The sequence below is a fragment of the Vulpes vulpes genome, chromosome 4, assembly GCF_048418805.1.
Source record: "Vulpes vulpes isolate BD-2025 chromosome 4, VulVul3, whole genome shotgun sequence".
Lineage (NCBI taxonomy): Eukaryota > Metazoa > Chordata > Mammalia > Carnivora > Canidae > Vulpes > Vulpes vulpes.
Genome location: NC_132783.1, coordinates 78,801,474 through 78,829,335, shown reverse-complemented (window position 1 = coordinate 78,829,335; position 27,862 = coordinate 78,801,474). Strand labels below are relative to the sequence as shown.

At 36.0% G+C, this 27,862-nt stretch overlaps 2 protein-coding genes across 11 annotated transcripts in view; one reads left to right on the top strand and one right to left on the bottom strand.

Annotated features, from left to right (window-relative positions):
* The window catches only part of HERC4 (HECT and RLD domain containing E3 ubiquitin protein ligase 4), a 158,127-nt gene extending 139,181 nt beyond the window's left edge, over nt 1–18,946 (top strand). For all 6 annotated transcript variants that reach the window (XR_012001097.1, XR_012001096.1, XM_026003496.2 and 3 more), the window contains 6 exons: nt 3,606–3,772; nt 4,457–4,523; nt 6,990–7,072; nt 10,998–11,181; nt 15,981–16,083; nt 17,680–18,946. Coding sequence is in view for 4 of the 6 variants with exons in the window: in XM_026003496.2 (XP_025859281.1) it covers nt 3,606–3,772; nt 4,457–4,523; nt 6,990–7,072; nt 10,998–11,181; nt 15,981–16,083; nt 17,680–17,888 (813 nt within the window). In the remaining 2 variants the exon portion in view is untranslated. The remainder of the gene's footprint in view (nt 1–3,605; nt 3,773–4,456; nt 4,524–6,989; nt 7,073–10,997; nt 11,182–15,980; nt 16,084–17,679) is intronic.
* Nucleotides 18,947–21,932: 2,986 nt separating this feature from the next.
* Nucleotides 21,933–27,862, bottom strand: part of SIRT1 (sirtuin 1) — a 31,317-nt gene continuing 25,387 nt past the window's right edge. For all 5 annotated transcript variants that reach the window (XM_072756149.1, XM_072756146.1, XM_072756148.1 and 2 more), the window contains one exon: nt 21,933–24,050. In XM_072756149.1, the coding sequence (XP_072612250.1) occupies nt 23,722–24,050 (329 nt within the window). In that variant the 3' untranslated portion in view covers nt 21,933–23,721. The remainder of the gene's footprint in view (nt 24,051–27,862) is intronic.

Genomic DNA, 27,862 nt, shown 5'->3' with positions numbered 1-27,862 from the left:
TCTGTGACTATCATAAATAAATAAAAAATAAAAAAAAAATCCCCTTGAACTCTTTGATACCTTTGCTTCTATGTATCACCTGTCTCAGAATCCAGAGCCACCTAGGCTCATCCTTTCCAGAAGAGCAAGGGACTTGTCACCACCCATTGTATCTTCAACCCTACTTGAGTACCTCTGACTTCAGTCTTACATTTTACCATCTTACATTTTACCAACTGAGCTAGCTGGTCTACTTAACTTTAAAGGTATTTTTTTAGTACTTAAGTTCCTGAGCCTTAAGTACAAATTAGCTTGTTTTTCATTGGCTTTTCTCTTAACAAATTGCTGTTTCAGTTTCTTCTGCCATACTGAATTGAATCAATTACCAGTATCCATCTACTTTTCATATTTTAAAATATCAACATCTCTTTAGTGATATTAAAACTATCCCCTATTCTCTTTTCTTGTGGGTTTATGTTATTTATATTCCTTTATTCTCATAGGAATTTCAGGAGGAGGAGAGATTGACACATTTTTCAGTCCTTCCTATTTAAGAAGGACTTTCTAAACTTACAGTATAGGACTTCATAGAGTATAAAGATTAATTTCACCCCTGGGGGAAGATGTGACATTTATACGTAACTTAAGATTATTAAAAAGTAAAAAAAAAAAAAAAAAAAAAAAAAGATTATTAAAAAGTATATAGCAGACTGGGATATATGTAACAAATACGACATAGAGTAATACTCCTGGTATATAAAGAATTCAAATGTAAATATATAAGAAAACACTAGGGGCAGCAGCTCTTTCTGCCCACAGATTGTGTCCCCATCCTTTAATAAAATCCTTTTTGCACCAAAAAAAAAAAGAAAACACTAGCCTCCAAAAGATAAATGGGCCAAGAATACAAAGAGGAATTTACAAATATACACAAATCCCTGATTTTCAGTATCATTAATAGAAATACATGCCAGGGGATCCCTGGGTGGTGCAGCGTTTTGGCGCCTGCCTTTGGCCCGGGGCGCGATCCTGGAGACCCGGGATCGAGTCCCACGTCGGGCTCCCGGTGCATGGAGCCTGCTTCTCCCTCTGCCTGTGTCTCTGCCTCTCTCTCTCTCTCTCTGTGTGACTATCATAAATAAATAAAATAAATAAATAAAATAAAAAAAGAAATACATGCCAAAACAAGTTTTCTTTTCATATATTTTTTTTTAAGAGAGGGAGAGAGAGAGAGAAAGGGAAGGGGAGTGGGAAAGGACAGAGGGAGAGGAAGAGAGAATCTTTTTTTTTTTCTTTTTTTTTTTTTTAAGAGAGAATCTTAAGCAGTCTCCCCACCTAGCATGGAGCCTGACAGGTAGGTTGCTCTTACAACACTGAGATTATGACCTGAACTGAAATGAACAGTCTGGCACTTAACTGACTGAGCCACCCAGATGCCCCAAGTTTTCATTTCTTAACTCAGAAATGTGTGTTTATATACACACATTTCGAATGTGTGTATAAATGTGGAAAGATACGCATTTTCCTGGACTACAAATGGCAGTATAAATTGGAGTAGGTGTGAACAGAAACAGTTTTGGGGTATGCTTAACTGTCATTTGACTTGGAAAGTCTTACAAAGTAGAATTTATCCTAAGCAAATATTCCGAACTGTGGGCAAAAATATATGCAGAGATGGTGGGGTGCCCTGGGTGGCTCAGTCTGCTAAGCATCCAACTCTTGGTTTTGACTCAGGTCATGAACTCAGGATTGTTGAGAATCCGCTCCACTTGGGGGGGGGGGGCTCCATGCTCAGTGCTGAGTCTGCTTGAGATTCTCTCCCTCTCCCTGCACCTCTGCCCCTCCCCCTGCTTGCACATGCACCCACTCGTGCATGCTTGCTCACTCTCTAAAATAAATGAATAAATAGAATCTTTAAAAACATATATAGATATAGATGTAGATATGAAGAAATGATATCATCTCATTTTGAATATTATTAGCTAGTTGAAATAACTAACATGTATTGTGCCTTTACTATATGCTGCAGGAACTAGGATACAACAATCTTATGAGATAAATACTGGGGTTTTTTAAAAGATTTTATTTGTGAGAGAGAGAGAGTTAGGAAAGGAGCAGAAGGAGAGGGAGAAGCAGATTCCCCACTGAGCAGGGAGCCTGAGGCAGGGCTCAGTTTTGGGACTCTGGGATTATGATCTGAGCTGAAGGCAGACATTTAACAGACTGAGCCACCCAGATGCCCTGAGATACTGTTTATATCTTTAAAAACACTGAAGTTATGGGGCGCTTGGGTGGCTCAGTTCAGTAAGCATCTGCCTTCAGCTCAGGTCATGTTTTCAGGGTCCCGGGATGGAGTGCCACATCAGGCTCCTTCCTCATTGGGAAGTCTGCTTCTCCCTCTCCCTCTGCTCCTCCTACCTCTCTTGCTCACTCTCTCTGAAACAAAATCCTACAAAAACAAAAACACTGAGGCTAGATAGTGAAAGAACCAGGTCTGGAGGCCCAAATCTGACCAAAAAAAAAAAGTTTTCCTCTTAACTATCATGCTCACTGAATTTGCCATGACCATATATTTCTTTTTTTTTTTTTTAAGATTTTATTTATTTATTCATGAGAGACACACAGAGAGGGAGGGAGGCACAGAGACACGGGCAGAGGGAGAAGCAGGCCCCATGCAGGGAGCCCAATGGGAGACTCTATCATGGGTCTCCAGGATCACGCCCTGGGCCAAAGGCAAGGGCCAAACTGCTGAGCCACCCGGGCTGCCCTGACCATATATTTCTTTTCTAAAGATAGAGGGAAATAAGCATTGTGATTTTCAGTGTTTTAATAATATAAATGTCCAACTATAGTAAAATAGCTAATTTAGCAGACCTTGGTACTTTTATATGAGTGATCTGCAACCATTAAAAATCATGTTCTATGGGGCTGCTGGGTAGCGCAGTTGAGCATCCAACTCTTAATCTCGCTCAGGTCTTGATCTCAGGGTCCTGAGTTCAAGCCCCGCATTGGGCTCCATTGCTGGCTGTGGAGCATACCTTAAAAAATAAAAAAGTAAAATTACATAAATAAAAATCATGTTCTAGAATAATAACTAATGACTCAGGAAAATACGATTAGAAAAAGAAAACCTTAACATTATATAATGTTTTTAAATTATTTTTTGAACTTACAGTGGATAGAAGTACATAAAAATACTTTTTAAATCGTTGTTTCTAAGTAATTGCATTACAGGCATTCATTTTCTTTATGCTTTTTGTTTTCCAAATTTTGAGTGTGTATAATTATTTAAATCAGATTAAATGTCCTAGTAGTCATTCATTTATTAATTTAATGCTTAATGATGTGGAAATGCTTGTATTTCCAGGGGGAAAAAAAGCTACTTGTGAAGTTATACATTTAGTATGATTTTAGCTAGGTCTTAATTTTGTCTTAGAAAATATATTAGATGGGACTGTGCAGAAGTACTAACAGTGATATTATTCCAGGGAGATGTGATTGAGAATGGGCTTTTTTCTTGTTATTCATTACTTTTTTCTGTGTCTTCAAAATTTTCTACTACAAGTATGTGTTCTTGTCATCAGAAAAATTTATTATTTTAACAAGTCATCGTCTTTTGCTTTTAGACATTTGAAGACAGTGATTTGTTTCATTTGATTGGTGTTATCTGTGGATTAGCAATTTATAATTTTACTATTGTGGACCTCCACTTTCCTTTGGCTTTATATAAGAAACTGCTGAAAAAGAAGCCATCCTTGGATGATTTGAAGGAACTAGTGCCTGATGTTGGGAGGTTAGTAATAAAAAGTGACAAGGATTTAGGTAATAGGGAATGGAAAAGGTACAGAAGGCTTTCCTTTTAGGAATAATTGTGTTTTGTTCTTTTTGTATTTCCAAAATAAACAAAATGCTGTTCTGATATTGGAGAATTCTGTGTCACTCAGATCCAAAATTCTCTACTAAAAGACTTATATGTATAGAACCATTTGCTAAATTTTTAGTAATTTAAGAAATTTTGCAAATATTGGATAATAAACTTACAGAGATAATGTTTCCTGAAAGTAGTTAATTTATTCAATTGGACTTCTGATTATCTTCATTCCTAGATGGAATATGTAAAGTTTCTTTTTATTTGTTACATTAAATGGAATAAAAACTGTGTATATATATATTTTTAAAAACTGTATATAAGTAAGAACAAATGTTGAAAATGGATGGATACATGCCTTTTGTATTCAGAAGAGAGAAAATTAATCACTCAGAGTAATCACTCAGAGAGAGTGATTTTTTTCTTCATAATTGTTCATTAACTGTTATACAATTGCTCGTTGTACATCTGCCATTCTGAAACAAATATAAAAGTACAGATTAATAAGGATTTTATCAAGAATGAATGAGAAATACATTTATTTGTAACCAAAATAGTCAAAATACCAACAATGTTTTACCTCAAAGAAACATGTATATTGTTTTGCAGAAGCATGCAACAATTACTGGATTATCCAGAAGATGATGTTGAGGAAACATTTTGTCTTAATTTTACGGTAAGGTGGAAAGACAGAATAGCCTGATTGCTTATCATCCCTTTTACTTAACAGCTGTGCCTTATGGTTTTTGTTTTATTTTGACGGGTGGAATTTTTAACCCTTTTGCTAACATTTATTGAGCATTAACTATATTCTAGTCACAGTACGTACATTATTTCATTTAATCCTCATAATAGTCCTATGAGATCAGTAATTATTATCCTTATTTTATAGATGAAGAAAACTGAAAACAATCATTACATGTCAGAAATAATATGTATATCCAGGTCTGTGGCTTCAAAGCCTAGTGCTCTATTATTATGCTAAATATTTGTATATGTATACAAATACAAGAAGACCTCTTTATTCAAGCATTTGTTTTTTTGAGTCTGCAATTATAAGAATGTTTAGAGAAGCAAAAGTTACTGGACTCTAGAATATTCAGTAATGAGCTTACCACTTAAAAGATTAATTCCTACTCAGACATCTCTTTCTGCTTCATACTACTATTTATCCTTGCCCATTTATCTTACTTTTGAAATGACATACTACAGTCAAATGCAAATATGTTGGAATGTTATTTGGAAAATGAAATTGCAAATCTTGTCAAAAATACAGAATTTTGTTAATTCTTTGAAAGGGGATATTGAATAACTTACCCATCCATGTGCAAAGCCATTGAGAAACCAGGATATGGCAAAAGTAGACAGTTGGCAAAGAAGAGAAAATCAGCAAGGATTATAAGAAGACACTTCAGAATGGAAAGATTTCAATATTATAAATTAGACTCTTGGGAAAATGATAAAAATCTTTGGTTTTCTTTCCAAAAACTTTTGTATTTGTTTGCTTTCCCCTCAAATAGTCCTCTTTATGATCTTGTGATCAAATCTGACAGATAACCATATTCTGCTATCCCACAGTTTGCCAAAAGAATTACATGCCCCTGCAAAAAAAGTTTAGCCATTTTTTTATCATTTTAAGAATTGGCACATAGTACAGTTGTAAGAAAATTTAGTAGATTTAAGATGAAATAATTGAGTTTATTTTAATTATTTTATTTTATTTTATTTTTTTCAAGAAAAAACATCCCCTTTGGCTTTTTTCTATTTACTATGAAATTTTGAGTTCCCTTGTTCCCTTGTTCAACTGAATGGTTGATTTTAATGATTTGATTCTTCAATTTCACTTTTAATGATATCAGTTATTTTTGAATCTTTATTGATTATCTCAATGGACTGAAACATTGGGTTCCAAGCAATATAATTTCTAATTTGTCAATCACCAAGTTTATGAATGCTTAATATATTAATGGTAATTTAAACATTCCTTCCCACTACCATTTCTCTCCCAAAAATTTTCAGTGGCTCTTTAATGCTTGCATAGTAATAACTCTAGAATGGGCCTCAAGGACATATGTAATCTGACTTTCTTTCTGACTTCTGTTGCATCCCGCCAATCATACCAAATTTTATCATGACACACAGTATTCTCTCATAGGTTAGCTTCCTGTTTTTTAGGGCCATACATTTTCAGAAGTTATTTACTCTCATATCAATCCTATCCAATCTCTTTGCTCAGTCAGAAATCCCTGGTCGATCTTTTGAGAGCCCTATTCATCTTTCTAGGTGCTTTTCAAATGACATTTCTTCCTCAAGGTCTTTCATACTTCCTCCGCTTAGAAATCAGTGGTTTTTTTTCTGTGGTCTGATAGCATTTTTTTCATGTCTCTATTACAGCATTTATTTTATTATAAGAAGTTGTTTACATAACACATTTCTCCTCCTTAACTAGATGGTGAATTCCACAGCAGGGGATTTATTCATCTCTTACCATCCCAATGCCACCGCAATGTTTTATAAATAGCTGGTACCAAAAAAAGTTTTAATAGAAGAGGATAATATTCCAAAAAGAGGGGATAGAAAGAGAAAAGATACAAAGGTGGGAATGGTAATATTAATAGGAAAATTAGACCAGTAAGGGAAAGAAAATGTTTCAAAATAATTGACTGTCTTTATAAACCCAATTAATAGCAAACTTTGAAAAACCACCTGTGATCAAGAATGCAAACAAGGCAGGTATTAGGAACACAGGAGTAGCTGTCATGTGAGAAGAATGTGTAGCTGGTCTGGACTGCATACATTTGACACTTGATTCTGTCATGCGTATAATGAAAACATTATTTCTAATATTTTACTCCTATAGTGATTGTTCTAAAGTTTTACACATGATAAATACTTTCTTGATCTTAACTAACTAAACACTTGGTAATTTGTAATTAGTCACGGTAGGACTAACTACACAGGATGAAAATTTCTAGTTGTAGTCTTACGCAGAATTCACAGATAAGCTTATGATAGTAGCAGAATTTTACCTCAACTTTATTCTTATATTTAATGAGGGAAAGGTAGAATATAATAACAGGTTATTAAAATCTAAGAAGTTTTGAGTCTGACATTGACTTTTTTTAAAAATTTAAATTAATAGATCACAGTTGAAAACTTTGGTGCAACAGAAGTGAAAGAGCTGGTTCTAAATGGTGCAGACACAGCTGTTAACAAACAAAATCGGTAAGTGAATTATAGCAGCATCAGTGGTAGTAATAAGATTCCGTAGGCATTTTTCTTCTGTATATAGAAACCTGTCATAGCCTTAAATTTTTACTCAGATAAAACTTACTTTTTGAATGGTTAGTAAGGAAGTAACTGCCTTTTGCTTCTGAAATCTCTTTAAGACATTACTAAAGTTTGGGACAAAAAGATCATAAGCAAAACACAGAGAAGGAAAAGGGGAGAACAGCAAACACTTTTTTGGAAACTAGAAAACAGGGTAACTAACTTTAGCTAACCAGAGACAGCAGCAACATAAGATGGACTGGGAGGAGCCAAGAAAGCAGCCAGTTTATACTGGTGAACAAAAGCTTGGGGTATTGAGAATAAAAAACGTTAGAAGTGTATGGGGCTAAATGGGGCTTTAAAAAAAAAAAGTGTATGGGGCTTAGGGGAATGCTGGAAACAGAAAGATTTCTGTTTTAAAAGCAGTTAGAAACCCATTTTAATTAACGTAGTACTCTGGCAATTTCCCCATTCTGACCTGGGCAGAAGATTGGAAATTTATCTTCTGGGGAGATTGAACTGAAGGGACTTTGGATATGTTGGGGAGTGGGTGAGGAGACCATATTGGATTTGAGTACAGTTAAGCACAGCCGGGGGTAAGAGGCAGAGCTGAAAACAAGTAGATTGAATCTACAGCTCCAGGTCCTTGACACTGTGTACTGAAGGATTCTTTGGATAAACTGCCTTACTTTTATATATGAATGGATAGCCAAAAATTGATACCAATTAAGGAAAAACCAAAACAGTTGAACGGTAAGAAAAGAGAAACGATGCAGGATGAAGAACAAAACTTCAAAAGAAACTGAAAACAGTATTCTCATCTATATGGATTAAAAATTACTCACTTAAACTTCAAAAATTCAATTAAAAAAATTTTCAATTAAAAACTGAAAAAAATTCCCTGAGAAAATTGTTGAAGAAATGGTACAAAAAAACTTGCCAGAATTGAGTAATATGCCTTAAAAGACATGCCTTTAAAACTGAGAGAATGGAAAGTAAAAAAACAAACAAAAAATACCAAGGCAAAATAGGATTTTCAGAATCTCAGGGTAAAAAAGCACACCATGTACAAAGAATTAAGAATCAAATAACGTCAAACTTCTAAAGAATGACATTGAAGACAGGAGATCAAAATCTGGGGAAAAAAATATTTTTTTAACTTAGAATTCTATATCAAAACTATGAAGTATGTGAGTGTATGTAAAAACATCTTCATACATCCAGAATCTCAGAGAAATCTACATCCAGTGCAGTTTTCTCAGGAAGTTAAAGGATGTGTTCTACTAAACAAGGAAATTAAATTAAGAAAGAGAAAGACATGAGATTCAAAAAACAGGATCCAGTATAGAAGAGAGGCAAGGAGGAATCCTTCTGCAAGAAAGAGCAACCAATGTGGGTAAATCAAGAGGATGGAAGGCTCCAGGAGAAAAATATAACTGATGCTCCCTGGAGTTGAATGAATCTAAAGGAGATTGACACTTCTGTTGAAGTTAGGGATGTAGTAGTAAATTAGGGAAGCAAAGGTTCTTTTTTTTTTTTTTTTTTTTCTTTTAGCAAAAGTTCTTTTTAAGAAAAGGCAGGTAACTAAAATACTCTAGCTTAATTCTGAATAATATTTATAATCATAAAAATTTTAACAGCAAATAGTGAACCAAAATTGTTATAATGGGAGCTTTTGGGGAGACAGTGAGAGTGGGGCAATTAAGTAAAAGGTAAATTCTCAACTTTCACAATACTCAGTTTATTAGATTATATTTTAAATTGAAAATTAAGGAAAAACTGTAATTAGGTTGTTTAAGTTTGAAGGTAAATATCAGAAGGAATAGCAGAAAGTTAAGTATTTGCCTTCGAATATCAAGAATTTCTAATGGGAAAGTTGCAAGACAGAACTGCTTCATTCTCTTCTACTGTGTTACAGTTCTTTAGACAATGTTAGCTTATTGGCTGTTTTCAGGGACTTTATCCAAATGGTTATAATCCTGGTTCTGCTACTTAGAAACTGTGTAACTGTAGGTAAATTAGTCTATGTCTCCATGCCTCAGTCTCCTTTTCTGTAAAATGGGATGATAAATTGTACCTATTTCATAGGGTTATTTTGAGGATTAAATGAGGCAATAATTCTAAGATGCTTAGAATAGTACTTAGCACATGCACGTGCTCAGTAAATGTTGGCTGTTAGGAATATTACTATTTGACATTTTAAACTGTGCATATGTCTTATTTCAGTAAAAATAAAGCTGTTTTTAAAATAATGTGAAAAAATTAGATCTAACTCTTTAAAAAAATACTGGTTTTGAAAAACTTTGTGATTTAGAAGGATTTTTTTTCTACTTTTATTTTATTTTATTTTATTTTATTTTATTTTATTTTATTTTTTATTTATTATTTATGATAGTCACACAGAGAGAGAGGCAGAGACATAGACAGAGGGAGAAGCAGGCTCCATGCACCGGGAGCCCGATGTGGGATTCCATCCCGGGTCTCCAGGATCGCGCCCTGGGCCAAAGGCAGGCGCTAAACCGCTGCGCCACCCAGGGATCCCTTTTTCTACTTTTAAAGTCTCTAGTTTTTTAAGTCTAGTTTAGAAATAACTTAAAGAATTTTTATGTTTGTATTACCAATCCTAGTTAATGAAAGTATTGAAGATAAAAATGTTAGCATATAAAACAATTTAGCCTTTTGTGTTTAAGGCATTTGTACAGATAAATTTCACTTTCCAGTTAAATGAATTATAAAATTATGCATACCAAAATTATCTGCTGCTTTTTCATCAGAACCTAATAACATATGTTACTTATTTTTCCTTAGGCCTGCCTAATTTTATATTACAATGGCTTCCTTTAACCTTTTTTTTTTTAATGTAAATTCACTTGGAATTATTTTATAATTTGCTAAGAAAATTACCTATAGATAACTGAATTTGCCAGTATTCTCACTTACAGAATTATCCTTTTTAATTTGGAAGACAGACGTATAAAATACTGAAATTCTCTGGTACCCATTCTTATTATTTGACCAGATAGCTGCATAAAATGTTTGTAGTTAACAGAACAAAATGAATAAAACTGTGGTGCTAATTACTGGATAAAGGAACTTTTTTTTTTTTTTTTTTTTTTTACAGTTTCCTTTTGTATCATGGCAGGAAAAAGCATCAGAAGTGTTTATGTGCATATGGCTACATATATGTATATGCACTTACTTTTGAAAAGAAACGGTGTTTATAATCTTTAATGATTATCCTTTTGAATGCTTAATAACCCTTTTGGGTATTTAGTTTTTAAAATGAATTTTGCTGGGATACCTGGCTTGCTCAGTTGGTAGACCATGTGACTCTTAATCTCAGGGTCATGAGTTCAAGCTACATCTTGGGCATAGAGGGTACTTAAAAGAAATTTTCTTTTCAGATTCATTGAAACTCAAGGAGAAACAGACTGTAACTTGTCTCATTAGTCTGAATCCCAGAGCTCTCATTTTTTCATCACCTGATATTTTTTGACAGATGATTCTTTTTAGGGCTACATGTGGAATGGTGCATATAAATCTCAATAATTTGTGAGTATTTAAAAATTATTTTGATAGACATTGGCATCATCATTCTTCCCATTAGGAAATGACATTTTACCTCAGAATAACCTCATTTACATTAGGCTATGAATGATAGATTAAGTCTACATGCCTACTAGTATATACTGGATTTTTGTCTAGAAAGAATAATAAACTTGTCCATAAACACTTTGTCCCTTTAGAATCTTACTCATATTTTCTCAGTTTTAAATATGAGTAGCAAAAAGTACGGAGCACTCAAACTTTTAATAAGACTACATTCTCCATTAAAAAATTATTTTTATATTCTATGCCATGTATGCCTTTTCTTTTCTAGGCAGGAGTTTGTTGATGCTTATGTGGATTACATATTCAATAAATCAGTGGCTTCCTTGTTTGATGCTTTTCATGCGGGCTTTCATAAGGTCTGTGGAGGAAAGGTCCTTCAGCTCTTCCAGCCAAATGAACTACAAGCAATGGTTATTGGAAACACAAATTATGATTGGAAGGAACTGGAAAAGGTAGGGGAAAACAAATCTATAAAATTGTTTTAATGGAAAGGCAAAAGGAAAATATGGTCTTGTTGATGGAAAATTTGCCCTCTCACTTACTGTTTTCCACTTTACACTATTTATTGCAGTCCTATTTATAGGAAAACACTTTACCCTTCTTACTCCACAATGAATTTTAGTTGTATATGAATTAGATACTAGATTTTTGTATTTGTGGTAGTGATAGTTTTCATTGGAAAAAAGTCCTTTATGACAGAGGTCAGATAAAGGTCTCAGCTAAAACTTAAGTTTTCATTCTGCCCAGTCATAGGAAAACCATTATGCAAAGCACACACATTTCCTTAAGGTCATTGGTTTTTGTTTTGTTTTGTTTTGTTTTGTGATTACTCTCAATATTAAATTTTTTAGCAGAAAGTAAATAATCTTCATGATCTTCATTACTAGTGCCTTAGCCAATAAAGGGATCTTTAGGAAGAAGATTGGGAATTTTTAAACAACTTTTTTCTTTTCCTTCTTCTCTGTACAAAGAACTCTCAGGTATTTCCTCAGATAAACATTGAATAAAAAGTGCTAGGTTAGATCAGCTTTGAGAAAGATGTATGCAAGTTTGATTGATAACTTTGTATCAATCAAACTTTGTTATCAAAGATAACATCTTTGTAATCTAGCAATCTCTGATAGATTTTTTTGCATTAATAGTTGGATACAAAGCATTGGGAACTTTCATACATTGCTGGTGGAAATACAAATGGTATGGCCACTTTGGGAACAGTTTGACATTTTCTTATAAAGTTAAATATGTACTTACTACATGACCTAGCAGTTCCACTCTAAGATTAAGTCATATTCACACAAAAATCTGTAAACAAGGGGATATGGGGCATTACTGTTTAATTAGAGTTCAGAGTTTGAGTTTAGCTGAATGAAGAATTCTGGAGCTGGATGGTAGTGATGGTTGCATAATGGTGTGAAGTGATTTAATGCCACCAAACTGTACATTTAAAAAGAGTTTAAGATGGTAAACTTTGTTACAGGTATTTTACCACAATTTTTTAAAATTTTGTTTTTAAAAATCTGCAAACATGTCAAAAAGTAGAAACAACCCATATGTCCTTCAGTGAGTGAATGGATAAACCAACCTAGGGTATATCCATACAGTAGAATACTACTGAGCAATAAAAAGGAATACACTAATGATATATACAGCAACAGGGATGACTCTTAGAGTCCTGTGTAGTGTGAGGAAGCCAATCTCAAAGGGTTATATACTTTACAATTCCATATATAGGACTTTTTGAAAAGACTAGGGATGGAGGGACTTTGTGACAGCAGAGGGTAACACAAGAGAGTTCTTTGGGGTGATGGAAGTGTTCAGTATCCTGATGTGGTAGGTATACAAGTCTGTACATGTGCTTAAAAGTCCTAGAACCAGAAAAAGCCAATTTTACTGTGTAATAATTTAAGGAATACACTTTTTTAATTTAAATAATTATGACTTCTGGTTGAACATACTAGAATAAACACGTTTATCTCTCTTCCTTTCCAAAATCTCACTAGAATGACAATAAAGGAATAAAAATAGAAATAGAGAGGGACGCCTGGGTGTCTCAGTGGTTGAGCGCCTACCTTCGGCCGAGGGCGTGATCTTGGAGTCCCAGGATCGAGTCCTGCATCAGGCTTCCTACATGGAGCCTGCTTCTCCCTCTGCCTTTCTCTCTCTCTCTCTCTCTCTCTCTCTCTCTCGAATAAATAAATGAAGTCTTTTAAATATATATTTATAAATATTTATAAATATAAATATTTCTAAATATAGTCTAAAAATATTATTAACCAAGGGAAAAAATAATTTTGGAAGACAGAAAATGCATGGATAAGTTGATGAATGATTAAAGCAAAGAAAATGGAATTCTAAGCCTCCTGAGAGGGTTTTTAAGAGACAGCCCATTTCACACCCTGAAATTTCTAAAAGGGTCAGGAATTGGTACATTGTGTTGCTGTAGTGGCAGTATGCTTGGTTAGGTTAAAAGCAATAGAATTACTTCAGAGCTAATTTAAGAGATTGCTAGATTCCTCAGGTTCTCTCTCTGACCCGGCAAAGGACAACTCTAGGGAGAGCCACAGAATCTGGGAAAGCTGATAGGCAAGCTTAAATCCTTCAGGAAGGAAATTGAAGATTTCTTTTTTGGGGTTAAATTGATCTGCTAAAGAGAAGAAAGCTGTACTGACTTTAAGGAGACCCCAGTGGAAATGGATTCCACCTCCAATCACCCTAAAATGAAAAAGATACAATGGCTTCTCATCACACTTTACATCCTACACAGTTTGTCCTTTTAGCCTCCTCTCCTGTCATTCTTCTCACTTAAACTACTTCAGCCTTAATGGCCTCTTTGCAGAGCCAGTCTTGGGGCCTTTCTATTTGCTATTCCCTGTGCTTGGAACTCTTTTCACCTTGATAATTCCAAAAGAGTTCTTTCTCTTACTTCCTTTGTCTTTATACCTTCTCAGAGACCTTTAATGGCTAACTTACCTAAAATTGAGTGTGCATATACACCCACACCCATACCCTGTCTCCCTTCCCTGCTTTATTTTCTCTTTGAATTTGACTTGTCTTTTACCATCTGTGGCTCCTTCCCCAACTACATTGTAAGCGCCATGAAGGTAGGATTTTGTCTCTTTGTTCACTACTATATTCCCAGAGCACAGAAGAGCACTCAGTAAGTACTTAAAACCTCACTTGATGGAAATATTCAGTAAGATGGTTTAGTTATTTAGTATATTTGGTTTCTTCCCTTGTATATGTGATTCATTTTAATTTCAGTAATTATGATTTGTGATTTTAAATGCTTTCTTTCATCAGGACTGTGTACATATTTCCCCAGAAGCATTTAGAAGTTTTTTTAAAAAAGGAAAAAAACTTTAGCCATCCTTCTTTCATTCCCTACTAAACATGCTCACAGACTATAATTCATATTCATTAATCCATTAACTGGTTGCTAGAATTTCAGCCATTTTCTCCAAACCTGTTTACAAATAAATAGCAAATATTTTGTAGATTTTAAGAGATCAGTTATTGAGATAATCATGGCTACAAATAGCCCAAAATTTAAGAAGGACATTAGCAGGAAATACTTATTGAGCCCCTACAGATACTTAGTAACATGCAAGACATTAGAGAGACATCAATAAATAAGATTGAAATGTGATTTTTGCCCTGTAATATGGTAGACATGAAATAATTTAACTCTGATGAGGGCAGCCCCGGTGGCTCTGCGGTTTAGCGCCGCCTTCAGCCCGGGGCGTGATCCTGGAGACCTGGGATCGAGTCCCCCACATCAGGCTCCCTGCATGGAGCCTGCTTCTCCCTCTGCCTGTGTCTCTGCCTCTCTCTCTCCTTCTGTGTCTCTCACAAATAAATAACCTTAAAAAAAACAAACAAACTCTGATGAATACAAAGGAAGAGTGTTCAGTGAATAGTATATAAAGAGGAACTTATACACATATCTGGGGAAGCCTCTGAGTAGACGGTAGTCTCTTCAGGGTAAGTAAGGACTTTGTTCACTACAGTTTCCCCAAGGGCTCCAGATTTTGACTAAAACTCTGTTGAATGAATCATGAGTGAATTTGGTGACATTTAACCTGAGTCCTAAAGGATAAGTAGAAATTAGCCTGATGAACAAAGCAAGAAGGAGGATGGATGTATCTAAAATAGGTCTAGGTTGAGGGAACAGTGTGTCCAAAGGCCCTAATGCTGGAAGGTTCTTGTTAAGAACTAAAAGTTAAGGCCAGCTGTGGCTGGATTTTATTTTATAAAGATTTTTTATTTATTAGACCGAGCAGGAGCGAGGGTTGGGGAGCAGAGAGAGAGGGAGAAACAGGCTCCCCACTGAGCTAGAATCCTGATGCAGCTCGACCCCAGGCACCCCAGTGGCTGAATTTTAGAGAGCACTTTACAGTTTAAGATCTACTAATGTGCTTCTCTCTACCACAACTTTTCTCTTAATGCTAGTATATTTTTAAAAGAGAAGTACCATAGCTCCATTGCTGCAGAGTACCCCAAAGTTTAGTGGCTTAAGGGACACCTGGTGGCTCAGTGGTTGAGCATCTGCCTTCAGCTCAGGGCATGATCCCAGGGTCTGGGGATCCAGTCCTGCATCAGGTTCCCTAGAGGAACCCTGCTTCTCCCTCTGCCTATGTCTCTGCCTCTCTGTCTGTCATGAAATTAAAAAAAAAAAAAAAAGTGTAATGTTTTAAAAAATTCAATGGCTTAAAAGTAGCAGTGAACATTTATTTTCTCGCTTTCTTTGAGTTAGAATTTCAGGAAGGCTTTAGCTGGGTGCTTTTAACTTAGCAACTTAGCAGTCTCTCATGAGGTTGCAGTCAAGATACTGATTGGTGCTTTAGTCATCAGAAGGCTTGATTAAGGATAGATTCCCTTTCAGGATGGCTCACTCACAAGATTATTGACTGAAAGCCTAGTGTCTCACCACAAAGATCCCTCCATAGGGCTCTATAATTGTCCTCTTGAAATAGCACCAGGCTCTCCCCAGAGTGAATGGTCAAAAAGAGGTTGAAGCCACAGAGTGTTTTATGATTTAGCCTCAGAAGTCATGTATTTCTCCTACCCACAGTATCTTAATGATTACATAGTCAGGCCTATACACTGTGGGAGGGGCTACACAAGGCCATGAATAGCAAGCAGGAGACAGATCATTCGGGGCCATTGTAGACACTTGACTACCAAGAAAATCTGTCAGATACAAGACAAAACTAACATCACTTAATATTAATGAAAGATTATGTTGTTTTAGAATACAGAATACAAAGGGGAGTATTGGGCAGAGCATCCAACGATAAAAATTTTTTGGGAAGTATTTCATGAATTACCATTGGAAAAGAAAAAACAATTTCTGTGTAAGTATTTCTAACTGTACTTTGTTTTATGGGAAATTGAATTAACTATTAAACTTATTTTCATAGGAGATTAATTGATTCAGTTTGTTGGATAAGGTTCTTTCCTTATAGTATTATTCCAAGGTACTGTTGTTTTCAGTTTGAGTAAATTTTTGATTTGCGTTATTGTGTTTTGTTTTGAAAGCTACATTCAATTTGCCTCAAATAAAATTGGTTCTTTCAAATGAAAACAAACTGTAACACTGATTACAATCAACTGGGGTTGTAATTCCTTGTAGAATTTCTAAAAAGATCTTTAGAGGATAGCTTTTTTCCTTTTTTTTTCTTTTGGCTTCCACATCAAAACTTTGGGAATTTCTGTAGAAAATAGAACTTTTTCTAGGACTTAGTACTTATTTATATCCTAATTTCTATGTCTTTCATCTGTCAGATGTGGGTTCTAATTGAAATAACACTCCCTGTGTTTGTGGGGTTTTTTTACTTAAATTTTGTTAGTTAACGTACAGCTCAATATTGGTTTCGAGAGTAGAACTCAGTGCTTCATCACTTACATACAATTCTCGGTGTTCATCAAAATAAGTGCCCTCCTCAATACCCATCACCCATTTAGCCCATCCCTCACCCGCTTCCCTTCCAACCCTCAGTTCTCTATTATTAAGAGTCACTTAGGGCTTGTTTTCCTCTCTCCTTTTTCTTTCCCCCTTGCCCATATATTCATCTGTTTTCTTTCCTAAATTCCACATATGAGATCATGTGGTTTGTCATTCTCTGACTTATTTCGCTTAACATAATACTCTCTAGTTCCATGCATGTCTTTGAAAGTAAGATTTCATTTTTTAAAATGGCTGAATAATATTCCATTGTGTGTATACACCACATCTTTATCCATTCATCAGGAAATGACACTCCCTTTGGTATTCCTGCATCGCCAAGAATCTTTTGGTCAATCCCTTTTTGACAGTTGAAATGTGAATCTTAGTTAGATTATTTTGTATATTCTAAGAATGACACGTCATTCAAGTGATTTGAGTTTTGGCTGTCCATTATAAATTTTTGTTCAGAAATGCCCAAAAAAACATTAAAAAGGGAATAATAATCAAACCTACATTTTATATTTGATATATAGACTAAATGGCTATTCCCAAAAGAATGGCTCTCAAATGTTTTGTCAAGAATAATAGTCATTTATTCATCAAACATTTTTTAAGTGCTAACATTAAGATTACACCTTTAAAGAAAAAATATTGTATGGATGCATAATTAGTATGTCTCAAATCATGCTTCCATAAATCTGGTTAGGCTTCCACATTACATGTTAATGTAGGGATGCCTGGATGGTACAGTGGTTGAGTGTTGCCTCTGGCTTCAGGGCTTGATCCCAGGGTCCTGGGATCTGGTCCTGCATCAGGCTCCCCCCCTGGGAGCCTGCTTCTCCTTTTGCCTGCCTCTCTGCCTCTCTGTGTCTCATGAATAAATAAAATCTTTTTAAAAACAAAAATTAATGTAAAGGTTTGCCATGGTGATAGTACTAAGTACCTTGGTACTCCACATTGTTTTGATAAAAGTGGTTGGCTGAATGATTTTTTTTCTTGGTAGTATTTTTGACAGGTAGTGATCGAATACCTATTCTTGGTATGAAGAGTCTAAAACTAGTCATCCAGTCAACAGGAGGTGGCGAGGAATATCTCCCAGTTTCCCATACCTGTTTTAATCTTCTGGATCTTCCAAAATACACCGAAAAAGAAACTCTACGCTCTAAGCTGATTCAAGCAATTGATCATAATGAAGGCTTCAGTTTAATATAACTTTGGAAATAACTAATCAGTTTATTGCAAAAGCATTAAACTAATTATTTGTGTTTTTCTTGTGGTAATGAATTCAGCAAGGTGACAGAGGTACTTATTATAATAATTCTTACTTGCAAAATGTTCAATGCTATGAGTATTCATGAAAGCCAAAAAATATAAAAGGAAAATGAACAAACAATATGTTAATATTAGACTTAATGTACAGAACCATGGATTTTTTTTTTTGCCATCTTCCAATAAACATACAAGTATTGTGAATACATTGAAGTTTTACTAACATGAATTTTAAGAGTTTGCATATTTCACAAATGATCTGGTGTGTGAATGCATGGAAATGTTGCTTAATTTTCAATCACTGAGTGAAAAACCTTTATCTTTGGCCTGCAATAGTCATTCAATTATTTTTTCATTTTGTAAATAATGTTAAGTTTTGTAATAAAATAGTTATGTTCTGATACCAGTACAGTTTCTATGGTTGTAATTGAACTGAGCTGACATTTAAAAGGTTTAATAATTATGATTAAATCTTATTGAGAATCTATAAAAGGAAAAAATTAGCATGATGAAACACAGTTTTTGCTTTTTTACTAGAATAAATATCCTTGTGCAAATCTAAATTACAGATAGGAATTATCTAAATAACTTGTAGTTCTTTGCTTTTGTGAACCTGGAGATGCTACTGATAAATGGGAGATTATCAGAAAGATTAATATTTAGTACTGGAAAAAAGTCCTATAGCTGCCAAGAATAGAAACTGGCTACTAGGAGAACCAACTGCTGGCTTATAGCTTCCAAAAACTACTGATGCTGCAGGTTGGTATTTATTTCAGAATTTTCAGTGCTTTAGAATTATTTCCTTGAATTTTTAGAAACAAATCTTATTAACATGATTTTTATGGTGCTGATGCTTAGTTATCTCTTGTGATGAACTGTAACAGTGAGTTGATGCAACACATGTGACTTTCTGCTATAATGCAAATATTTATTTTTTAAATTTATTTTTTAAAATGCCGTGAAATGTTTAAGTAATAAAGATTTATTGGTTTAATATTTAACCTTTCAGTGGTTCTCATAGAAAATTCCAGATTCCTCAATGTCTCAGGGAAAGGTCTTTTAAATTTTGGATTATTTCTGTTCCCACACAGAATTTGTTTTACAGAGGTCTCCAGTTTTCTTAGCTATATTCCAGAATCCATACTCCTCTGAAAATAGTTTGCATATCTCATTTTGCAGCAAAACCTGAATTGTTGAGGCTTTTATATTATATGGGACTATTTGTACTTTTTACTGTGGTATTACTAGGTTTGCTTTACTTAGTGTTTGAGCTTAGGTGCTCCTCAGACTTGGTAGAGCGCTTTAAAAATTTCATTAACATTCAGGAGCAGCCCAGGTGGCCCAGTGGTTTAGCACCACCTTCAGCCCAGGACGTGATCCTAGAGACCCCAGATTGAGGCCCACGTCAGGTTCCTTGCATGGAACCTGCTTCTCCCTCTGCCTGTGTCTCTGCCTCTCTGTGTGTCTCTCATGAATAAATAAAAATCTTTAAAAAAAATAAATTTTTAAAAATAAAAATTTCATAAACATTCATAATCCCAAAATGCAAATGAGCCCAAGGTTTTTGGAGAAGGGATTTTGGACCTATACTTTTCAATTTAACTTAAGAACTCCCAGTAGTAAGCCATAGGTTTTGCTATTTCCATCTTCATAAAGATGGAAGCCCGTAACAGTATTCTCACATATGATAATTGAGCACAAAGTAACAGTCTCCCTCTGAAAACTCATTTTTTTATACTGTTTCCCTGTGCATCCATTTCTTGAGGGTAGTGATTGTTCACATTGAAAACACATGAATGTATATGTGTCATATGATTTTTCTCTTTAGTAATCTCTATGCTTATGTAGCTGATCTGTGAAATAGCCACTTTGGATTAATACAGATGGATTTCATTGAACAAATATTTTAACAAGAACCTGGCTTCTTATCCAGAAGCACAACAGTACAAGGCTTAATTTAGGTAAGTCTGATACTCTTCTCCTCCCTCTGTTGCTGCAGACATACAGTAAGTAGCATTAATAAGGAGATTAATGGTGGAAAACTAAAATACCATTTAAGAGTGTTCAAGTTATTTCCTTTAAAAAATAGCAAGAGGGGTGCCTGGGTGGCCCAGTTTCAAGTCTTGATCTCGGTCTCGAGTTCCAGCTCTGCAGTGGACTCCACAATGGGTGTGGAGCCTAGTTTAAAAAATAGCAAATATATATATATATATATCTTGAGCTTAGTAGATTAAAAGGTAAGCAAATACTGAGTTCACTAAATTGTAAGGACTATAATGGAGTTGACTGTAAACGAGAAAATATCTGGCTTCCATTCAGATCTAGTAAGAGCGATTATGTGTTTGTAGCTCCTGGATTCAGTTAAGTCCTGGCTTTTCTTAACATTTGGTTTTTACCGCATTTAGTTTAACAAGTCTTCTAAGTATAATAGGGCAGTCTTTGCCTTGAAGAGCGAATGGCAAGCTGAGAGCAAGGGCAGATAGATGTTCCTGTTCACAGCCACTTCCCAACTCCCCATTTTCTTTTGCACTTTAGCCATCCATACTCCTTATGGAGGTTTACACTAAGGAATTCACCCTATTTCAGTAGCTATTCTTGCCAGTGTTTGCTAATTGGTGAACTACTTCTAGAGACGAATGGAGAGTGGTCTGTTTCCTGTTAAGTCTACCTTCCTGTGAGGCCAGCTGCCCCCCCCCCAATGGAATGTTACATGCAGAAGGGAACTCCTGTTTTTTTTTTTTTTTTCCTTTCTCAACCCTTGCTATACCTTTGAATCCCCTGGAAATACCTTTTTTAAAAACTATGCACAGGCCTCCTTACGCTAATTAAATGTTCTAAGGGGTGATGCCCGGGCAACTATGGTTGAGGGTAGGAGAGGTCATTAGACTATTTCTCTGTATTTCTGGAAACATCCTAGCTTAAGACTTTAGACTTTCTTCATTTCTGAGGAGAGCTTATGGTGTGCATACTACACACACTCCCCTTCGAGGTTACAAGTCTAGTTTAGACTTCTTTCAAATAAAAATTAAGAATAATACTTAACTACTTAAAATGACCACCACCACCTTTCAAGGTATAAACTGCCTTCCCATTTTGTGCATATAGCGAATGGAGTCACTGTTCCTTATTTTTATATCTGAGGACGAGATTTTAAAGGTAGTTCTAGTGATAACCGGACATACCAGGGCAGAGTACTACTTTAAAATTCACTTCAAAAGTTCACTGGTGGGCAGCCCCGGTGGCGCAGCGGTTTGGCGCTGCCTGCAGCCCAGATTGTGATCCTGGAGACCTGGGATGGAGTCCCACATCTGGTTCCCTGCATGGAGCCTGCTTCTCCCTCTGCCTGTGTCTCTGCCTCTCTGTCTCATGACTTAAATAAATAAAATCTTTAAAAAAAAAAAAAAAGTTCACTGGTGAGGAAGGCAAGAGTCCTGAGATAAGGAAACTGCCAGTCAAGGTTTTATTCATTACATATACTTTCAAAGGGGCATGTCCCTAGCTGTTTTAACAGTACGTTGTCACTCAAGAACTTGATGGACTAAGGATGCAGATCAGCCTTGAAAACTTCATACCAAATGTGGTCTCCATTTTTTTGTCCACACCTTCCTGTGTATTAAAAAACTTGTCTTATCCATGAAGCATTAGACTTTCACAGCTTTTATAGCACATAAACTCGAGTTCACTACGATTCCACTATACTTGTCTCCCCAATCCCAAAGTGCTAAGCCTATGTCCGGTCTTTCATATGTCAAGTTTCGGGCCTTGCCTTGCCTCTCACCTAACAAAGGCTCTTGGGGCTTGAGATTGAAATATTAGTTTTGAAACTTTGGGGAAGGACACAACTCCTACAATCAGCAGTATCAGTGTTTGCTTATTATTCTGGTTAGACTCATAAGTAGAATGAAAAAATGTGAGAAGAAAGCATCTTAATATGGCCCTCAAAGCTGTACAAATTCTCTTTAAAATTTTATACCTTGAGCGATGTAATTTAACAGAAAAAAGTCAAATGACAATTTTAATAGACTTTTTAAAACAGTGTACAAGTATAAAACACTGGTTTTGTATTTCAAAAGTTGGAGGAAGATATCCAGTCATTAAACAGTCTACAAAACATATGCCAGTAGATTACATAAAAGACTATGTACAATATAAAAAGAGCTGAAAACAGTCTTCACTGTAAAAATAATTTAAAACAAATTTTTCAATTTAAAATATCATCTATAGCACAAACACACATCATGCAAATGGAAAACTAAATATACTGCATTCTTTAGTGTAGCCAAATAAATTCAGATTGAAACATCTTTTAAGTAGGGAAATAATGGCCATTCAATAAAATTTTTCTCTCTGGCAGTAATGGTCCTGGCTGGATATTTTATCCTTAAAGAACAGCTATATTTCAAACCCTTTTTTAAAACTGTAATAAATACTAAAGCAACATTAGGAAGAATACTTTATCATGTGGGAGTAATGTGGGGGAAGGTGTGGAAAATAAATTGCTCTGTGCAATTTTATAAAGTATGAACTTTTTTTGAAAGGCTAAGAAGCTTCTGCAGCTGAAAAAGTTTGATCTCTAGTTTTAAGGCAGGCTAAGCTTTTAAATAAAGATGTTATAGGAACTAGTTTCATTTATTAACTATTCTATTAAAAGTTATTACCATGTTCATCTTCATAATACCAGGCTAGCAGTTTGATGTCTATTACACAAATCCTCCCAACAGGAGACATGTACTTACTGGCTGAGTTATAATTAACATCTCAGTACTTTGGAACCATAATCAGTGGCCTGTTGCTCTCCTCATTAATGGAAAAGAAAAGCAGCGGTCCAAAATATTACACTCTCCCCAGATGAAGTACCATTATTATAGATTCATAAAGGCTTTGCATATTCACATATGGGCAGTTTAATACTTGTGGGAAAGAAGCAATGCAAGCTCTACCACAGTCATAGGTATTTAAACAAGGGCAAATATTCTTGAAACTAAGGGGTACCCAGGCAGGGACTATTGTTTCTAAAGCAATTGAAACATTTCCAAAGCATTTATTTTTTTTCAGCTTAGTTTTAGGAGCCAATATAGACATTACTACATGTCCACAGGAAGTACAAAAGCCATCTTCAACAATACAGTATTCCTGAAACTCTTAGCACCAAGTCTTACTTTAAAAAGCAAGGACAACTGAGTGCTCTCCCACATATTGTTGACTTCCCTCTATACATACTGCATGTCATGAAATTTTTAAAAAGTTAGCTGCCACAAGTTTTGGAAAATGCCAGTGTTTAAAAATAGGTAATTGTGTGCTAATAAAGAATCAAAAGTTTAGCAGAACAGACATTTAAGGAGTTCAAACCATTCAATGTTACAAAGAAAAGTGTGAAAATACCATTCTTTGGTCTAGATAAGCTGTTCCCTTTACATTAATTTAACATTCCAATGGCTTTTTGAAAACTTTAAAATGTTGAAATTCACTAGGCAAGAACAAAATTATATATACATATGGATGTATCATACAAATGAACCTTTAAAAGAAAGTCTTGACCAACATGTGATTAAAGATACTTAGTACCCTTCTTTTAAAAAAAGTTAGTGTTGAGTGTACAAGTACAGAAATAAGAAGTTAAAAATTATCCATGAAAAAACAATCTATTTTACCAGTCTATAAATATTACACCTTTCTGGTTTCCTTGCTCTGTTGAATTCACAAGTAAACATTCATTTTGACATGCTGAAATTCCTAATGCTGGTGGAACAATTCCTGTACCTGGACAATTATTACATTATGATTTATTTGATGGATAGTTAGTATCTGTTGCTTCCTGTTTCATGGATATAGCTTCATTGACTGCCTCTTGATCACCTCCATCAATTCCAAATCCAGTTCCTCCAGCTCTCTCATTGACATCAGCTTCATCTTCCAAACCATTGTAAAATTCTTCAATCTCACTTTCATCCTCCAAGTGTTCTTCTAAACTTGGACTCTGGCAGGTTCCACTATCACTGTTACTGCCACAAGAACTAGAGGATAAGACGTCATCTTCAGAGTCTGAATATACCTCAGCGCCATGGAAAATGTAACGATTTGGTGGTAAAAAGAGATACTGGTTACCTGAAATACAGTAATAAAAGTGAAATGGTAAGTTACTCCCAGTTTTTTAAGTCTGATTATAGGTTCCAGCTCTGCCTTTTAAACCTGAGCATCATTACAAGGGGGCTTGTTACTGTAGCGTTCTTCAAAAACAAGCTGCTAAGTGCTCACTCCCAGCTGCAAATCTTAGTTCTGCCACCAACCAGCTTTATAAACTTGGGGAATTAAGCTCTATGCCTCAATTTCCTCATCTGGAAAAGTAAGGAACTATGTTCAATGAAGGGTTACTTAATCAAGTCCTCTAAACAGATCTTATGACCTAAAATATCAAGGCCGGCCTACATTACTCAATTCATGTTCACTGAATAGAACTTCTCTAATGCCTGTATTCTATCTTCAAGACACCTTCGTTATTTTTATTTAACTTCATGAACCTAGAATTAAAAGGTTTGATTCCATAATCAAATTCCTTCACCACCTATTTAAACGTGTAGTTTGCAGCAGTGGCATCACAGGAAAAGTTAGACTCTCAGTATGAGAAACACTACTGATCTAGCATTGGATGTTAAACTCCCAATTCCCTCTCAAATTTGCATTCACAGTTTAAGATGTGACCTTTGTTGGTAAGGACAATTCTCTCTCCTCTAAGCTATGGGTCCAGGTTAACAGCACCTGTTAGTAGGAACTTTAAATATTAATGGTGAGGGCAGCCCAGTGGCTCAGCGGTTTAGCACCACCTTCAGCCCAGGGCGTGATCCTGGAGACCCAGACTGAGTCCCGCAGCACGCTCCCTGCATGGAGCCTGCTTCTCCCTCTGCCTGTGTCTCTGCCTGTGTCTCTGCCTCTGTGTGTGTTTCATGAATAAATAAAATCTTTTAAAAATAAATATATTTCTACCTTTGAATTCATAAGAAAGAGTAACTTCTAACTCATCTGTTTCTTATAATAAATGTCATATTTATTGCACCATATGCCAGAAGGATTCACAAAAGCCTGGCTGCTAATAATTGATCTGAAGTAGATCTTATCTGAAGATATACCTAGGTTTCTCTTTAAAATAGCTTTCAAACTTTGTAAGATCATGACCCAGGTTCTCACTTTACAACAACCTAATATGGGTGTATAAAAATTCTGATATGAATCCACAAAATTGATTTCACATTCCACTTCATCACAAATTACAGTGTGAAAACCATGTTTCCTTCTATTTTCAAAGAATACACAGTACTCTTCAGTTTTCTAAGCTAAATATTAATTTCCATGATTGGATGAGAGTACCTGTATTCTAGCTGCTAACAGAAAAACCTATCTGGAATTTCTTAACATCATTCTTTTAAGGGTCCTTGCACATGACTGTGTCCACTTTTCTATAGTTTTTGGCCCATGCTTCTATTTTTTTTTTAGTTTTTTTTTTTTTAATTTTTATTTATTTATGTTAGAGAGAAAGAGAGGCAGAGACATAGGCAGAGGGAGAAGCAGGCTCCATGCGCCGGGAGCCCGACGTGGGTTTTGATCCCGGGTCTCCAGGATCGCGTCCTGGGCCAAAGGCAGGCGCCAAACCGCTGCACCACCCAGGGATCCCGGCCCATGCTTCTAAAAAATGCTCACAAAGAGTGAGGCAGAGACATACAGACAGAGGGAGAAGCAGGCTCCCCGTGGGACTCAATCCCAGGACCTCAGGATTACAACCTGAGCCAAATGCATACAGATGCTCAACCACTGAGTCACCCAGTTGCCCTAAAACATTATTTTCATTCTGTGTTAGCCCCTCTGATGAACATTCTTTCTCAGCCCTTGAATCTCATACCTGTTTGGTTCTGCCTCTTCTTGGGGACCATCAAGACAGATTTAAAGTTTGCCTCATATATGCTCCCACTTTCTTTTCAGCCTTGATCTTACCAACAGAAAAATCACAGTAAAAAATTTAAGGACTACTGCGGTAATTTGTTTCTAACAGCTGGAATTTTACACTCTACATGTTATCTTTTTAAATTCTCACAATGCTGAAGTGTATGCTATTTTATTCTCTTTTTAAGAATTTATTCATGAGACACACACAGAGAGAGGCAGAGACCGGGAAAAAGCAGGCTTCCTGTGGGGAGCCCGATACGGGGCTCTATCCCAGGACCCTGGGATCACAACCTGAGCCAAAGGCAGACCTCAACCACTGAACCACCCAGGTGCCCTATTCCCATTTTTCTAAAGATTTATTTTAGAGAGAGAGAGAGAATACAGGGGAGGAGGGTGGAATTAAGAGAATCCTAAAGCAGACTCCATGCTGAGTGTGGAGCCTGAAGTAGGGCTCAATCTCATGACCCTGAGACAACAACTGAACAACCTCTTGAGCTATTTTAGAGAGAGAGAATACAGGGGAGGAGGGTGGAATTAGACAATCCTGAAGCAGAATCCATGCTGAGTGTGGAGCCTGAAGTAGGGCTCAATCTCATGACCCTGAGACAACTGACGACAACCTCTTGAGCTGAAATCAAGAAGTGGCTTCACATAGCCACTCAGGCGCCCCCTCCCCCACCCTGCCAGTTTTCAGATTAAGTAATTTTGCCCAAGATAGATCTGAGAACTCGGGTCTAATTCCCTTTTAAGTCCTAAATTGATAGACAAAAACCTGAGGACTGCCCCTAGAAACAAAGATTAAAACCTGGAGCAAAGAGTTTTTGCTGTTCGACCCATCTGTCAAAAAGATACTCAAAAGAAATCTCCAATACAAAAGTCTTCCAATACATAGGCAGACTTTGTATGTAATAGATTCCAGTACTTACCTAACAGCAGTTTTAAGTAGCTCCACGCACAGTGTGGAGCTTGAACTCAGGACCCTGAGATTTAGAGTCACATGCTTGGGGCAGCCCGGGTGGTACAGCAGTTTAGCACCACCTTCAGCGCAGGGCCTGATCCTGGAGACCTGGGATTGAGTCCCACATCAGGCTCCCTGCATGAAGCCTGCTTCTCCCTCTGCCCACCTGCCCGGTCTCTCATGAATAAATAAAATCTTAAAAAAAACAAAAAGTCACATGCTCTACCAACCGAGTCAGCCACCAGGTGCTCCTAAACAGCAATTTTCCTATTTTTGACTCTTGTCACATTTGCAAATATAAGCAGTCTTCTATGCTTTTCCTAGTTTCTCCTGGGAAGATGTCCCCTGTTTTAACTCCTTACTTACTGTTCAAGACCAAAGTCGTAAGTTAGGTTTTGGAAAACCTTCTATATAATCCCCTACAAGTAGCATCTATAGTTCTTAAGATCATCTATTTTGTTTAATCAGCTATTTTTATAATTATACACAAACATTAACAGACTGATCACTGTATATCCAGAACTTAAAACAGCCTGCCTGGTATGGAAAGGCACAATGGCTTATTCAAATAAACAAATGATTAGAACAAGTAGTAATATATTGACATAAAATGTCAGTTTACACCATATATTGTAAATGGAATGGGATAGAAATGTTTTAAGTTGTACAAGATTGTTATGTCTAAGACTTTTTAAGATTTTATTTATTCATGAGACACACAGAGACCTTGGCAGAGGGAGAAGCAGGCTTCCTGCAGGGAGCCCAACGTGGGACTCGGTCCCGGGACTCCAGGAGCACGCCGTGGGCCAAAGGTGGCGCTAAACCGCTGAGCCACCCTGGCTGCCCTCCACAGGGAGCCTCATGTGAAACTTGATCCCAGGACCCAGGGATCCTGGCCTGAGCCAAAGGCAGATAGATGCTCAACCACTGAGCCACCCAGGTGCCCTAAGAATTTTTTTTTTAATAAGATTTTTCACCCTACTACTTGGTAAAGAGTTCCTATGTGTTATTTTTTTTTTTTTTA